Source organism: Cynara cardunculus (genome assembly GCF_001531365.2).
Source record: "Cynara cardunculus var. scolymus isolate 2C chromosome LG 11, CcrdV1, whole genome shotgun sequence".
Taxonomy (NCBI): Eukaryota; Viridiplantae; Streptophyta; class Magnoliopsida; order Asterales; family Asteraceae; genus Cynara; species Cynara cardunculus.
Window position 1 is genome coordinate 17,277,703 of NC_037538.1, and position 14,783 is coordinate 17,292,485.

At 35.8% G+C, this 14,783-nt stretch overlaps 2 protein-coding genes and 1 non-coding gene across 4 annotated transcripts; 1 reads left to right on the forward strand and 2 right to left on the reverse strand.

Moving 5' to 3' along the window:
* Positions 1–626: 626 nt before the first annotated feature.
* Positions 627–3,336, forward strand: LOC112521935 (aluminum-activated malate transporter 12-like). The gene is made up of 6 exons (XM_025130942.1): positions 627–924; positions 1,067–1,207; positions 1,374–1,646; positions 1,855–1,976; positions 2,079–2,222; positions 2,677–3,336. The coding sequence occupies exons 1-6, from the start codon at positions 648–650 to the stop codon at positions 3,271–3,273; spliced, it is 1,554 nt and encodes a 517-aa protein (XP_024986710.1). The 5' UTR covers positions 627–647; the 3' UTR covers positions 3,274–3,336.
* A 131-nt stretch (positions 3,337–3,467) lies between these two features.
* On the reverse strand, positions 3,468–3,539 carry TRNAC-GCA. The gene has a single exon. It is a non-coding gene; the product is annotated as a tRNA-Cys (tRNA).
* A 733-nt stretch (positions 3,540–4,272) lies between these two features.
* LOC112521599 (NAC domain-containing protein 71-like) lies at positions 4,273–7,571 on the reverse strand. 2 transcript variants are annotated; one of them, XM_025130544.1, is made up of 4 exons: positions 7,212–7,571; positions 6,985–7,116; positions 6,204–6,481; positions 4,273–4,794 (listed from the first exon to the last, which is right to left on the reverse strand). In XM_025130544.1, exons 1-4 carry the CDS (start codon positions 7,318–7,320, stop codon positions 4,534–4,536), a joined length of 780 nt encoding a protein of 259 aa, XP_024986312.1. In that variant the 5' UTR covers positions 7,321–7,571; the 3' UTR covers positions 4,273–4,533. The 2 variants fall into 2 exon arrangements, with proteins under 2 accessions (XP_024986312.1, XP_024986311.1); XM_025130543.1 differs by adding an exon at positions 5,515–5,793 and having other exon boundaries at positions 6,985–7,296.
* Positions 7,572–14,783: the final 7,212 nt, after the last annotated feature.

The following is a 14,783-nucleotide window of genomic DNA, read 5'->3' on the forward strand; positions in this document are numbered from 1 at the left end:
TATATATATATATATATATATATAAGGTTTACTTTGCAAACCACGTTATTTATACAAACTATACAAACCTCATTCAACCAATCATAATTTTTCATTTTGTTTATTTTTTTGTAATTATAAGAGGTTGATTAATCATTTTTATTGTGTAGAGTGTTAATCATGGATATCATCATCTTCATTATTTTAATTCTAGAGAAATATATGAAACGGTTTCATTAAAATTTCATTAAGTATTATATGAAACAATTTCACAAGATGAAACAATTTCATGAAAAAATTTCATAAGATTAAACAATGAAATCGACAGATGATTGGTTTGCACGGTTTGTACAAATTGGATGGTTTGCATTTGATCGCTTATATATATATATATATATATATATATATATATATATATATTTTTTTTTTCTTACATTTGTTAATGGAAATCACACATTTAACATGTTAAAAAACGGAGCTGGTGAAATTGTCATGTCTTTAATTATACCCAAACGAATATGTGTGCACATATACAGCTATAAATTAAACCAAGTGTCTGATTGCTAAGGGTGCCGATACAGCTTCAAAACTTATCGTCTTATTGACATCCTTTTGAATAACCAAAGGTGACCATTTTCACCCCCTCCCCTTGTACTTGTATATCTAAAATGTGTTTGATTTCTGCTGCTGTTTCGGACAAGTGTTGTACGATGGATGTTTTTGAGAAACGAGCCGCTGTTTTCATGGAGACGACGAAGAGATTTCCGCGTAAAATTTGGAAACTGGGTCGAGATGATCCACGACGAGCGATCCATTCGATCAAAGTTGGAGTGTCGTTGACGTTGGTGTCTTTATTATATCTTTTGAATCCATTGTTTAAAGGGGTTGGGGAGAATGTCATTTGGGCTGTTATGACTGTTGTTGTTGTGCTTGAATTCACTGCCGGTAAGAATCCCTTTTTTTAGTATGCAACTCGTTAAGACGTACAAAAACGTTCAATAAGGCAATTTTTAGACATTTTTGGGTGTCGTATAAATCATGTTTAGTTATAGTGTAAAGATTCTGATTATTCTAATATGTGCAACAGGAGCAACTTTGTGCAAAGGATTGAATCGAGGTCTTGGGACGTTGTTCGCAGGATCGTTGGCGTTCTTATTCAAGTTCATTGCTACAGACAGCGGGAAGGTTTTTTGTGCGGTTTTTATAGGAGCTTCGGTTTTTCTGATCGGTAAACGATTATCTCAATTTTGGTAGATTAGCCCGGCGGATCTCCTTTTGTCGCTAATCCGTCACTAAATCATCACTTTTTTTGGGGTTTATATCCACTGATACTCTATTTTCGAGTAGTGTATCTTTTTAACTCGGTATCCTATATCTTTGATTGATTTATGCAGGATCGATCAGCACGTACTTGAGGTTTTTCCCGTACGTAAAGAAAAACTACGATTATGGTGTCGTTATATTCCTCTTGACGTTTAACCTAATTACTATATCGAGTTATCGAGTCGATGATGTGCTAAAGTTAGCTCGTGAGCGTCTCTACACCATGGCTATTGGTTCCGGCGTTTGCATTCTCATGAGTCTTTTCATTTTTCCGATTTGGTCCGGAGAAGATCTTCATAATTTCTCCGTTTCCAAGATCGAAGGTTTGGCAAAATCAATCGCAGGTACCCGTTGCAATTATCACTACAACAAAATGGGTTTAAGATCATTGTCTAAACTTCGTTCTAACAAATTACAATAACACCATTGTATACGATACACAGTTGTTGGTGTTATAAACTTAAATCTTATTAAATACTCTATTACGTCATCGAACGACGTTAAGTCGAGGAAACCAAGATTTATGTATTTGTGTGATTTCTTAAAATGCAGCTTGTGTTGACGAATACTTTAGCGACGGAGAGCCAGATGCCGGAAAAGATAAATCGATAGAGGATCCAATTTACGAGAACTATAAGGCTGTTTTGGACTCTAAATCCACAGACGAAACCCTCGTGCGTAGGCTCTTTTTCGTCGTTCTAACTACATTTTGATCAGTTTTAGCGACACAAAAAAAATCATTTTGTAGCTAAATATAGAATTGGAATAACTTTCAGGCGTTGCACGCGAGCTGGGAGCCACGACATTCATGGCACTGTAATCCGTTCCCGTGGCAACAATATGTTAAACTCGGAGGTGTTCTTCGCCATTTTGGATATACGGTTGTCGCTCTTCATGGAAGTTTACAAACTGAAATCCAGGTACTAGCGGTTTTCTCGGTTTTATTTGCCTTAGCATACAATTGTGACGCTTAATCCCGTCGCTAATAAACAAATAACGACGACAGAGGGATGATTTTTGTCTTTTCGCTGTTGCTAAATCAATAGTCTTAGAGGAGCCTTTTTGGGGTGCCATCAAACACTACTATTTACGACGGTGTCATCTGTCGTGAAATATGTGTCCACATTTTTATTTTTATTTATATTGAAATAAAAGTTCGTTATCATGGGTGTCAATTTCCAATTCTACCCCTTAATTATTGATAAATAAATTAATTGGTGTCTTTATTATTAAGGGTAAAATTGTAATTTAGTTTATTAAAATCATAAGGATTACGTATTTCTACAACAATCTCCCTTTTATAATATTGTGGGCGATTATTTTGGGATGAAAGGTATCAATTCTTGTGTCGAACTTGATAGATTTATTTTTCAGACTCCAAAATCGGTTCGATTACTGTTCAAAGATCCGTGCACTCGCTTGGCAACCGAAGTATCAAAAGCCCTAATGGAACTAGCCGATAGCATACGCAATCGTCGGCAATGTTCACCGGAAATACTCTCGGATCACCTCCACCAAGCCCTACAAGACCTTGACACCGCCCTGAAATCGCAACCACGGCTCTTTCTGGGGCCAAATGGTCCTAACAACACCGCCAACATGCTAGCCCTAGTGGCCGAAACGACCCGATCGAAGCCCGAAAAGCATTTATCGAGCGTAAAAACAGAATCATCAGCATTGTTCGAGTGGCGATCAAAACGAACTTCCAAGCAATCAATGGAGGCAGAAGGGAGGTTGTTGAGGCCAACGCTGAGCAAACTCGCGATCACGAGCTTGGAATTCTCGGAGGCGTTGCCGTTTGCCGCATTTGCGGCGTTGCTGGTGGAAGCGGTTGCGAAACTTGACCTTGTGATCGAAGAAGTGGAAGCGTTGGGGAGGATTGCTTGCTTCAAAGACTTTGAAATCGGAGATGATGTGGTCTTCAACATCTCTAAAATGGAGATTAATTTGCCTTCTAACAGTGTCGACTAATTTAATATTTTACTGGCTATTTAGCAGCTTAAGTGGTAAGAATGATTAATAAGCTCTTATGATACAGTAAAAAATGAAATATAATTGTTTTGAATGAAATTAGAGTGCTTAATGGTTAAGGAAGACTCGAGATACATCCTTACTCTTTTGTGTTCAAAACATATGCGTTGTTTAAAAATTGCAAAATAAAAAAAAGGGCCCTATCGGGTTCTAACCGGTGACCTCTTGATCTGCAGTCAAATGCTCTACCACTGAGCTAAGGACCCGTTTGCCCTCTCTCGTTTTGTTTCTTCAATTTATTTTTACTGCATTTCATGGTTGACTTCATCTAAACAACTTCTCTAACGGTTGTTTGGCGATTGCTGAATGATTTGATACTGAATGATTAAGTGATCAGAATGATTAAGAGGCTTTCATGATATAATGCAAAATAAAATATAATTGTTTGGTAATTGTGTACAATGAAATTAGGGCTATTAATGGTTAAGGGAGATCTAAGATACAAAATCATTAAGAGGATTTTTAAAACCAGTAATAGAAATACTTTTTTTTTTGCCAAACAAGATTCACCTCTTAACGATTTAGAGGTTGACTCTTAATAGAACTATTAAGAGGTAAACAAACAACAAATAAGGTCGTGGATGCGTCCGTCCCGTTTTCATTTCTAATGTGGGGTCCTGTGTTCAGGGTTCAAACCTGCACACAGCAAAATGATATGATGACAACTTTTACGACCCTAATATTTTTTACACTACGACAGAGGAACGAAGCAATGACTCGTGCCACCATATCCACTAGTGTGGGTCTGAACAGAAGTTGGCTTGTAACCGGGCTGGCCGGTCCCTATTCCAACCAAAAATGATATGGCATAACTACACCAGAAGGCAGAAACTAGTCCTGGTCCTTCAGAATCAGTTCCAAATCTAGTTCGAGGTCCACCCCAGTTTTTAGGAAAGAAAGCATTATACAGAAACAGTGTTTCGTAGCAAACGGTCCGTATAAAAACCGATTATTCGTACATACAAAGATAGATGTAGATGGTACAAGCCGTAATCATATCAACTCGTAGAGGAAATCGATAAACAAGTAGGGTGTTGGTTTTTTGTATACTAAAAACGACATAAAACAGATACTAAAGGACCAACCAACATGAGCCTTAAAAAGACCAGAACGCATATGCTCTTCTCAAACACTGCATTCGAGATTTAGCTAAAGACCTTCGTCTGATTTTGTTCTTACGGTGTTTTTTTCACAAGGGTTTCAGATTTCAAGTGAATTAGTCCAATCACAAGGTTCATATGATGTAGGATCTTCGATGCCGAAGAATCCCATCAAGCTTTCATCTCCTGAATATGGTGACATGCAGCCAAATCGAATGAGATCATCTTCCTCGGTAAAATTCGAGTATGACGAACTTGGAGAGATCCCAAACTGGTCGTGTGGTTGCCGTGGAATTGTTGGCTTCGGAAACTTATTCTGCTTGACACACCCAGATCGCCCTTCTTGTCCTCCTGTTTGTTCCTACATTGTCATCAAGATCACAAACATCAGTGTTAGAGTCCCACATCGGTTAAACTTAGACCTTTCTAATTCAATACCCCCCATCTCTCCTTGAGGGCTCTTTTGGAGAGTACCCTGATGGGACTAGACAATTCCTACATGGTATCAGAACCAAAGTCTACTTCTAGAATATCTTCGCCCATCTAGCCTCAGTTGGTGGGGGGCATGCATAGCTGCTAGACTTGGACCTTTTCTACTTTATAATATATATTTGGAACCCTTTTTTTTCAAGGGATCATGTGAAACGTAATCTGATTGGATTCTACACATCTTTCACATGGTATTAGAGCGAAAGTTCACATTTGGACGTCTATGCCCATCTAGCCTCCATTGGAGGGGGCGTGTTAGAGTCCCACATCAGCTTGGACCTTACTAATTCACAAGATATTGGAACCCTTTTCTCTATTCAAGGGATTTTTTGAAGAGTAATCTAATGGAGTTCCACACATTTCCACTGGTATCAGAGCCAAAGTCTACCTTTGGACTTTTCTGCCCATCTAGCCTCCGTTAGAGGGGGCGTGTTAGAGTTAGAATCTTGACCTTTCTACTTCATTATATATTGGAACCTTCTTCTCACCTCAAGGGATCTTCTGAAGAGTAACTTGATGGGTTCCACCACTTCTCACAAGATAAAAAAAGAAATACTATTGGATTTCTCTATTTAGTTTTCTGTATTTATACCTTTGAAGAATCAAGAATTAAAGCAGGTGAGACCCAAAAGCTAGGAGGATCACTTGGACCTGTCGATGTAGCTGGTTCATTTGAAATAGGCGTTTTCTGATAAGAAGTAAGAGGGCTCGAAAAACTGCTCTCATTTCCAATCGGCTCATTTGTAACTTGGATAGAATTTGAGTATCTATTGCTTGAACCGCTTCCAATGCCCTTAGTTTTTGGTTCACTATTAACATAACTTGTTTTTTGCTCGTTCTTTTTCATCACACGACACAAGGTAAACGATCCCTGGAGATTCAGTGGGTTAATACAGATAAAAGACCAAACTGAACCAAACCAAGCAAATCCATGATGTCCCACACAGAAGTAAGGTCTGATGAGTAGGATGTAGCCAGACCTTAACTCTACCCCACTGGGTTAATACTGATAAAAAAAACAAAGTAAACCAAACAAACACAGTAAATTCCCACACAGAGGTAGGGTAAGGGGAACAAGATATACGCAGACTGTGCCTCTATCCTTGTGGATTAATACAGATAAAAAACCAAACAGTCCCCGTATATCCCACACAGAAGTAGGGTCTGCAGAGTAGGATGTACGCAGATTTGTCTCTACTCCAATGGGTTAATAATGATGAATTTTTCATAGTAATTGATAAATGAAGGTGGTAAAGCACAAAAGTCCATTGAAATGTTTACTTGAAAACTTGGTGTCCCATGAGAAACATCATCACATAAGCGGTACTCATGCATGAGCCAAGCTGTGCGATCACCAAATGGGGCTCGTCCACGGTAGAAGACTAGGGTCTTGCGATACCCTAAAACAGACGACTTGCTAACCACTTTTCGGTCATTTCCTGTGGCTTTCCAATAACCAGCATTTGTAGCTCTATTTGTGCGCGATCCATTTGGATATTTGCGATCACGCGGACAAAAGAAGAACCACTCCATATCTTGCTTCGGAAGGAATGACTTCTCTGCAATTTTCACATATCAGATTATATACTCAATATTCCAATATGGCAATTGATGTTGAACACAAAAGGTTGTATTTTACGAAATAAAGTAGAATTTGATTTTAAGCGTAAGTTGACTCAAACCCGAAAAAGGAGAAACCTTATCAAACCCATTACCGACATCATCAGGGTGAACAATAATTTAACTTTAGAAAAGGGTTATGACAAGATTTATGCGCAAATTTAATGCATCCTTATGAAGAACTACTGGTTTCACTGTGGCAAAAGAAAAAACATGTTGAGTGCATTTGAGAACTTCAAATTTTAAGAAATTAACATAGCTTACCAAACAATTCCCATCCATGAAACTGGTACAATTTGATAACTAGATACTAAAATGAGGTTATGACAATATTTAACCAGTAAACCTAAAGCTTAAAGAAATATGGTTTCACTGTGTCAAAAACCCAAACACATCGAGTGCATTCCAGAACTCATATTTTTTATGAAAATATAAAGCTTACCGGGCAATTCCCATGGATCAAACTTGTACAATTTGACAACTGGAATAACTTCAAGTTCTATTTCAAGCCCTTCAATCTTTCTTTTCAGGTAATACCCAATCAATTCTTCATCTGTGGGGTGGAAGCGGAACCCTGGTGGCAATGATACCGATCCCATTTTTTTGTAAAATTTTCTACGTGATCTAGAAACTAAACACAGAGACAGCAGAATTAAGCCAGTTAAGTACCCAAACTGTATCTACTGAAAATCTGGAAGATCCAGAAGTAAAAACTTTTCGCAACACAGAATTTCTTTTCAAGAATTGCAAATAACTTCCCGTTGTTCAGCACTAGCATTTTCTTTAACAACTTTACTGGTGGTTTCTTGATGATTATAAGCCTCCCCAAACCACCTTTGGTAGACACCCCCCAAAAAAGAGGAATTTGATTGAAAATGATCAAGTTTTAGGCAATACTCAGGTCAAGCTGCTTCTAACTCAACAACGATTAGCTTTTGAAAATACCCAGATGGTAACACGATCGAAAACCTAGTAAATATTCTGCTTTTGGTTAGTAATCGAGTACTGTATGTATCATCAGTTAAGGTTCTTCTTTACAGAAGATGGGATTGGGTGGGATGAAGAAGTATTAAGCTTCGAGTTGAGGTTGGGTTTTATAATGGAGTTGCGAGGGATAAAAATGTCCAAAATCATCCTTTCTTCTTAGAATAAATAAATATTTTTTAATAATCATATTATAAAGTATTAAAATGAAAATCGCATAATACAGCAAATACATCTCGATTTTAGTGTTTTGTTTATTTGTCTTTGTCGATGTTATAATATGATTTTATGTGGTTCGAGAAAACGATAATGTTTTTATTTTTGAATAAAATATAAATTTAAAGATATCATTAAAAAAAATATTGATATTAGTACCAGATTAACTATTTAAAATTTCTTTTTTTTTTGTATTTTTTTAATTCATTTTTTTATTTTTAGTTTCATAATATAATTTTTTATAAAGATAATAATCGAGTATTTTGTTATAACTTAATGATTATCCTAATTCTATTTTAGTTTTTTATATTTGAAATGAAATGTTTATCTTCTATTTAATTATGTTTATCTAAAGTTAGTTACATGAATTCAAACATGAAGTTTTAATAAGTTGTACCTACGCATAGTTACTTGTAGTCTTGAATTTTAAATAATATGTATCAATAAACAGTACTTCATGCATAAAAATTATTTTTTAAGAGCTTTTGTCAAATGCTTTATAATCTAGTATTGATAATGTTTGATATTAAACATATAATATAAATAACAATAGGATTTGGTCGCTATGGTATGTTAGAAATTATGACTACCCTCCCTAAACTCAGTACTTAATAATTTAAAATATTTATTATTTATGAATACTGATAATTGTTAATATAACTTAACCAACTAAATTAATCATTCATTATTTTCTTCAATTTGAACAATATTAGAAAATTGAAAATAAAAACTAGAGTAAATTACATTATTGGTCCTTGTGATTTACATAAAATCACACTGTATGTCCCTAAATCAAAATAACTATGGAAAACGTCCCTATGATTTACATTTTCATACACCCTTAGGTCCCTTTGCCCTAACACCGTTAAAAGCATTTGTTAAATAAGTTAACTTGGAGGGCATTCTAGACATTTTATGTTTTTTTATTTTCAATTAAAAAGTTAAAAAACTATATGATATTATATTTTAATTTATATATATATATATATATATATATATATATCTATACTATCTTATAATGCATTTGACTAAAACTCTTAAAAACTCTTAAAACTCTTAAAGATAACCTATATTGCTAATGGTACAACCTATTAAAGCCATTCCTAAACCTTATCTGATTTCATCCCTATCCGATTTTATCCCTATCCGATTTCATCACCAACAGAAATGATTTCATCTCTATCTGATTTCATCGCCAACAGATTTTGAAGAATACGGATTCGATTTCATCCCTAACCGATTTTCAAGAATACAGATTTGATTTAATCTCGAACCATTTGTAGGTATAACCCCCCTTCCCCTTAGGGCCTCAACCTCCCCGTCGAATCTCCTACGTCGTTTTCTCTCTCTTTCTGGTCGTCATCGACAATGAACAGTGGACCAGGACTCTTCTCCGATATCGGCAAGAAAGCCAAAGGTGCGTTTCCAACTTTGATCTTCTTCTACGCATTGAATTCTCTAAATGATCGARATATATATGCATACGACTTTGGATTTAGTTTCTGTGAGCAATTTTCTATATGTTGTTGGTTATGTGTAGATCTSCTAACAAGGGACTACCTATCGGATCAGAAGTTTTCTGTTTCAGCGACCAGTGTTACTGGAGTTGTATGTATCGATTGCATTTTTTTTCTATCATTATCCTTGATTCTGCAATTTTGTGAGATGTGGCCTATGGATTTGAGCTATTCTTTAGGGATTTTTTAGTTACTAAGAACAAATCACTAATTTTTAGATTTGTTGAATAGGCCTATCAATCTCGCATTTGCCTTTATTATCTCCATCTTTCGATTATCCTAATGGATTTCTCTTTTGGGTTTTCTTTGATTTGGGATTGAGTTGAAAACCTTATGTYGGTTCTGGTTTTCTTCGATTTGCGGTCAATCTCCGGCGCCTCTGTCTCCGCCAACACTTCCACGCCTCTATCGACATCTTTCCTCGATATTTACTCTTACAACACCATTGATGAGGACTCTGCCTTTGAGAGCTTTACATCTTTTGCATCGATTCCTCTATAACCTTTGCCTATTGTCTTTGTTCTTCARAATACAAKCAGATTCAAAGCTTGCAAGGTTCTTTTCCTTCAATCYTAGATTTTCAAGTTTTATTTTTATGTCGGTGTAGAAGTTTGTTGTGGTTATATGGATATATTTGTTTTGCTAGATTCTCCATCTAATCTTAAAACCCTTTTTTGGTCCTTTGCTAGATCATCCATCTGATMTRTTAATATCATTTGCTAATTCMTCTTAAACAWTTTRTGTTYGAATTCCCAGATTCATATATTGGTTGTTTCTGTTTCAAGTTTTATTTTTTATGTCGGTGATGAATTGGGTCAAATTCTCAGATCAATTGGTTCCTTGTTTACCACTAATTTCGAGCAGGTTAGGGTTTTATTCTTCAAACATAATATGTTGGTTTATTCTTCACAGTACTCATTCAAACCACCATCTTTTATGTCGTTCATTCTTTTGTAAGTTTTTGCTCTAACTTTAAATCAAGACTACCTTCCAAATTTACCATGTTTACTTAAATACACTAATCGTGTAAATCTATTGTCTTTGTATCAGCCAAGTAGATGCTTTAAACTGCAGACTAAGATATGTTTCAGCATTTCAAATCATCATCGTGAACATTGGCAACCATCATGGAGTGGTAAGTATATGATATTGACCCTTGATTTTGCTTTCATTAATTTAACATAGGACCTTTGTTGTATAATATAGGTTAATCTTGAATGAATCTAAACTAACGAGGTTGAAGCATCACTTTTTAGATACTTTGGCATTATTAAAGAGCTTATACAAATCATTTATTCGATAGTGTTTTTGTTTTAGATTTAGGCTTATTGAACAGTACCATTTTCTTCTTGCTCGGTCGATACACCAACATCTTTTAACTTACTCAATCTTTGTACCCTTTTTTTCATCTTTGTTTTGTTGGTCCCTTCTTCATTTATCCTCAAATCAAGGAAAGGAGACCTGCCAAACCAAATTGAAAGAAGAAATGAAGTGGACTAAAAATTGGAACCTTTCTATTTCTTAAAACTGGTTTGAAATCRTTGTTGAATCTCAYATGTGTGGAATTAGGAACCTGGAAAGATACATCTTGTCCTAGAGTACTGCAAAGGAGGTGATCTATCTATGTTCATTCAAAGACGTCAAGGTAGAATTCCCAAATCAACAGCAGTTCACTTTATGCAGCAATTAGGTATTTTAGAACTTGTTCTTTTCGTTTTTAAATTACTGGTATTGGTGAGTGATTGAATTTATTAAGATTGTTTCTTTTACAGCCGCTGGTCTGAAAGTCCTTCGTGAGAATCAAATCATCCATAGGGATCTAAAGCCACAGGTTCATATTAGTTTTTCAATTTGCTTCATGTTATGTTATAAGCCATCTTCCAATACATGCTCACATATAGTTTTATTTTATATGGTAAAATCTAATTGACTGTTGAAACATGGTCACTGAATATTTACTATAAGCTAAAGTTTTAATAAGCCATAACACTAGGAGAATTATTGCTTATTTCTTTATTCATCTTTCTATGAGAGTAAATCATGTGTGAAAAGGTCCTACAAGTCAGATCAACTTCTTTTTGAAGTATATAATATTTATGTAAGGCAAAACTCACACACTCGTCTTTGGTGGGACTCGAACCCTTGACCGCAGGAAGGTTGGGATCTACCGGTAACCTAGGTACCTCTGGGACAATTTTTATCAACTGTGATATTTCTGTGTACGAAATGATGATATATACTCTTTTGCACAAGGCATGGTTATATTTGTTGGTTCACATTCTTGCACTGATGAAGAGACTTGAAACAGAGAGGCTATGTATGTGTGATTGTGTAGCTGACTGATGAAAGAACACACTAAAACCTTCAATAAGGTTGGAGGTGTGAATGTTTTCATTGTATTTCAAATCATTGATCTATATCCCTAAATCCATTCAACTCAATCCCTATCCCTAAACTGGTTCAAATCAAAGCCATCTGCTATATATTCTGTACACGTTCAAATAATTGATCCATATCCCTAAATCCGTCCATCTTCATCCCTAACCCCAGCAAAGTTCTGCAAACGCATAAGCAGTTTGCCAACAACCTGCCAATTTAAGCCAACTCGCCGTCACTGGTAATTTCTGCCGAAGCCGAAAGCAAAAAAATCAAGCAGAATGAAAAAGAAGGTGGACGACGTATTAGAATCCTAATTGAAAACGGAGTCAAAACCAGACACTGTTCCATGTTCGTTATCATCGGCGACAAGTCCCGGGACCATGCCATTTCATTGTCCAACACACAAACACACTTGTGTTTCTACATACCGCACGATTACATATTTGTTGTGTATAGAGTATATGTGTATTTGGTTTTGTGAACAGATTGTGAACCTCCACTACATGCTTAAGCAAATCAGTTGTTAAGTCTCGACCTAATGTTCTATGGTGTTATGGGTATTGTTCCACTTTCGGTGGGCCTTCATGGAGGAGGTTAGTTGTTCTTTTGTAGGTATGAATTCATGCCAGGTGGCTATGAGGTATTGTTGGTCATTGTAGCCTTCTGATATATTTGCTTTCTATTAGTTCAGATTTTATTGACTTTTTTGGTGCTAACTTGGGGCAGAGTTATACTTTGCACGGTGATGATCGTCCAAGATGTTCTGATTCATTTGGTGGCCATCCTAACTGCATCATTGCTTTTATTTGCCTTTTATACTCATGGAAATTTCAACACCTCAAATGGTTTTGCTTTTCGTATTTGAAGTCATTGGTTTTGTCAAAAAGTAACAGCATCAGTCGATGATTTCAATTTGAAAGTTGTTAGGCTGGATTGTTATCTGCAACGATTTTCAAGTTCTTTTAGGTTGATAGCATAGTTATGTATTTTCAAATGTTGTAAATTTACTTCGGAATGTCAAAATGTCTGGCTAATTTGGAACAGAGCTAGCAAGATATAAAAATAGACGATCTGTCTGATTGATAGTATGGAAACTTGCTTACACGGGCATGTCTGGTACAGTAATTAGAAATGTTGTTACTATCAGTTTTGGTTCAGGACTACAGATTTACATATTCCTAAATTCGTTCATCTTCATCCCTAACCGTTCAAATCAAAACCCATCTGCTATCATTATCTTTTTGGTATCTTTATCCCTAAACACAAAGTCATTCATATCCTTGTTTAAACAAATAATTCGAATGGAGAAGTTGAGGATGAAATAAAAAAATCGGGGTCGGCAGAAACTGAGAGAATTATGCGAGTAGCATGTTTTGGTTTCTGATTCAACCACAACCCTGAAGCATCGATTCGTGAAACAAATCAAGCATGTTGGTAGCATTGAGATCTTTCAACAAGTCCAATAATTTATAGTCAGAGTTTGGGAAGTTACTGAACCTCTTTGACAATTGAGCTACATGCCTAAGTACTTTTTGTTATCAATTTAAAATAACTTTAACACCTTACGCACCCGATGCATTGCACGGGCACACTGCTAGTATATATATATATATATATATATATATATATATATATATATATACATCTATGATATCCTTATTTTCCTGGTGAAGCAGGCCCTCTTGGCCTCTCGTCGACCATCGGCTGCTCCGACACCGGCCACCCATGTTCTCTGGCACCATTTTCTTCTTCGGTGAAACCCCACACCATGACTCCCCTTGTCCTTCCCCCTCCCCCTAACGGTGAAACATACAGTGCTTAGAATTAAAACCCATTTACAGTTCCAAAAACTTATGTCGGTTTCAACCTACATCCATGGACAATCCATAGTGAAACTCAGTGTCGTGAAAGAAGTAATTGAAGGTAACCCCGGGTTAACTCGCACTCGTTGTTGCCTGTATGGCTTTCTAGAGTAGAGATCTAGCAACGCATTCTAAGCACATATCATTGGTATTGGATCTATCGTTAGGTTGTGTCGAGTCAAATCTGCTCCGTTTTTTTTCCATTGCAGAAAAAAGATCCCTTCCCTCTGCTTTCAAAATAACTCATTTTTTAATTCAAACCTTATAACTAAAACCATATGAAAACCATTGATTGAGAACCTTATAACTACACAAAGATGAAACAGATATGGATTGAGAGATTTGAAATGATGTACAGATGTTGATGACAAAACGAGATGTGTATTTCGTCGGTGAGGTCTGTTGGGTGTATGCTTCGTCGGAGACGGGATAGGGAAGGAGGCATTGGCCATCGTTTATCTCTCGTAGTTGTAATGGATTGAGTGGCGAAGATGGAAGATATTGGGGAGGTCGGAGATGAATAACCTGTTGCCAGAGAAATGAGGAAGAGGATGGAAGGAGGAAGGGGGTCACGGTGGCTGATGGAATATTTGGGTTGCCGGTAAAATTTGGTCGCCGATTTGTATACACATTTGTGTGTGGTTATATATATATATATATATTAATTAGTATATTTGTGTTTGAGTTATATATGTAAATCTATATAGATTGAATGATTGGTAGTTAAATTACATTCTTGGTCCCTATGGTTTTTAAATTAGAACAAATAAAAAGACTAAAATACCCTTAGACTTAACTCACTCTAACGGAATCATTTAACGATGTTAAGACAAAGGGATCAAAGATGTGTGAAAATGTAAACCATAGGGATGTTTTCCATAATTATTTTGTTTTAAGGACGTGCAGTGTGATTTCATGTTAATCACAAGGACCATATCTGTAATCTACTTTTAAACTATCTAATTAAAGATGCCAAAATACACAATAATAAAAAGTAAACTGAAAAAAGAAACCGAAAGTTGCTATGGGCCCACAATGCCATAAACCGGTTTATTCCCGCCAAATAACACGGCAACCATCGAACATTAAAAAACGCGTTTCCGTGAATTATTTAAAACTTGGTTATTTGTGAATTTATTTAGCTTAATTTTTATATATTCATATTATCTATATTATATTATAAAGTATTTGATAAAAACTATTAAAAATTATTTTTTATGTATTAGGTATTGTTTATTAATGCATATTACTTAAAATTCAAGATTACAAGTAAATTATGCATA

What these genes read in the sequence shown, in the direction of transcription:
- LOC112521935 (XM_025130942.1), top strand. Translation starts at nt 648, where the DNA reads ATGTGTTTGATTTCTGCTGCTGTTTCGGACAAGTGTTGTACGATGGAT. An exon ending in AATCCACAGACGAAACCCTC is followed by an intron (nt 1,977 to 2,078) that starts GTGCGTAGGCTC and finishes AATAACTTTCAG; the next exon opens with GCGTTGCACGCGAGCTGGGA. An exon ending in GTTTACAAACTGAAATCCAG is followed by an intron (nt 2,223 to 2,676) that starts GTACTAGCGGTT and finishes TTTATTTTTCAG; the next exon opens with ACTCCAAAATCGGTTCGATT.
- LOC112521599 (XM_025130543.1), bottom strand. Translation starts at nt 7,141, where the DNA reads ATGGGATCGGTATCATTGCCACCAGGGTTCCGCTTCCACCCCACAGAT. An exon ending in TGATCCATGGGAATTGCCCG is followed by an intron (nt 6,482 to 6,984) that starts GTAAGCTTTATA and finishes TGAAAATTGCAG; the next exon opens with AGAAGTCATTCCTTCCGAAG. An exon ending in ATGGGACACCAAGTTTTCAA is followed by an intron (nt 5,794 to 6,203) that starts GTAAACATTTCA and finishes CTGAATCTCCAG; the next exon opens with GGATCGTTTACCTTGTGTCG.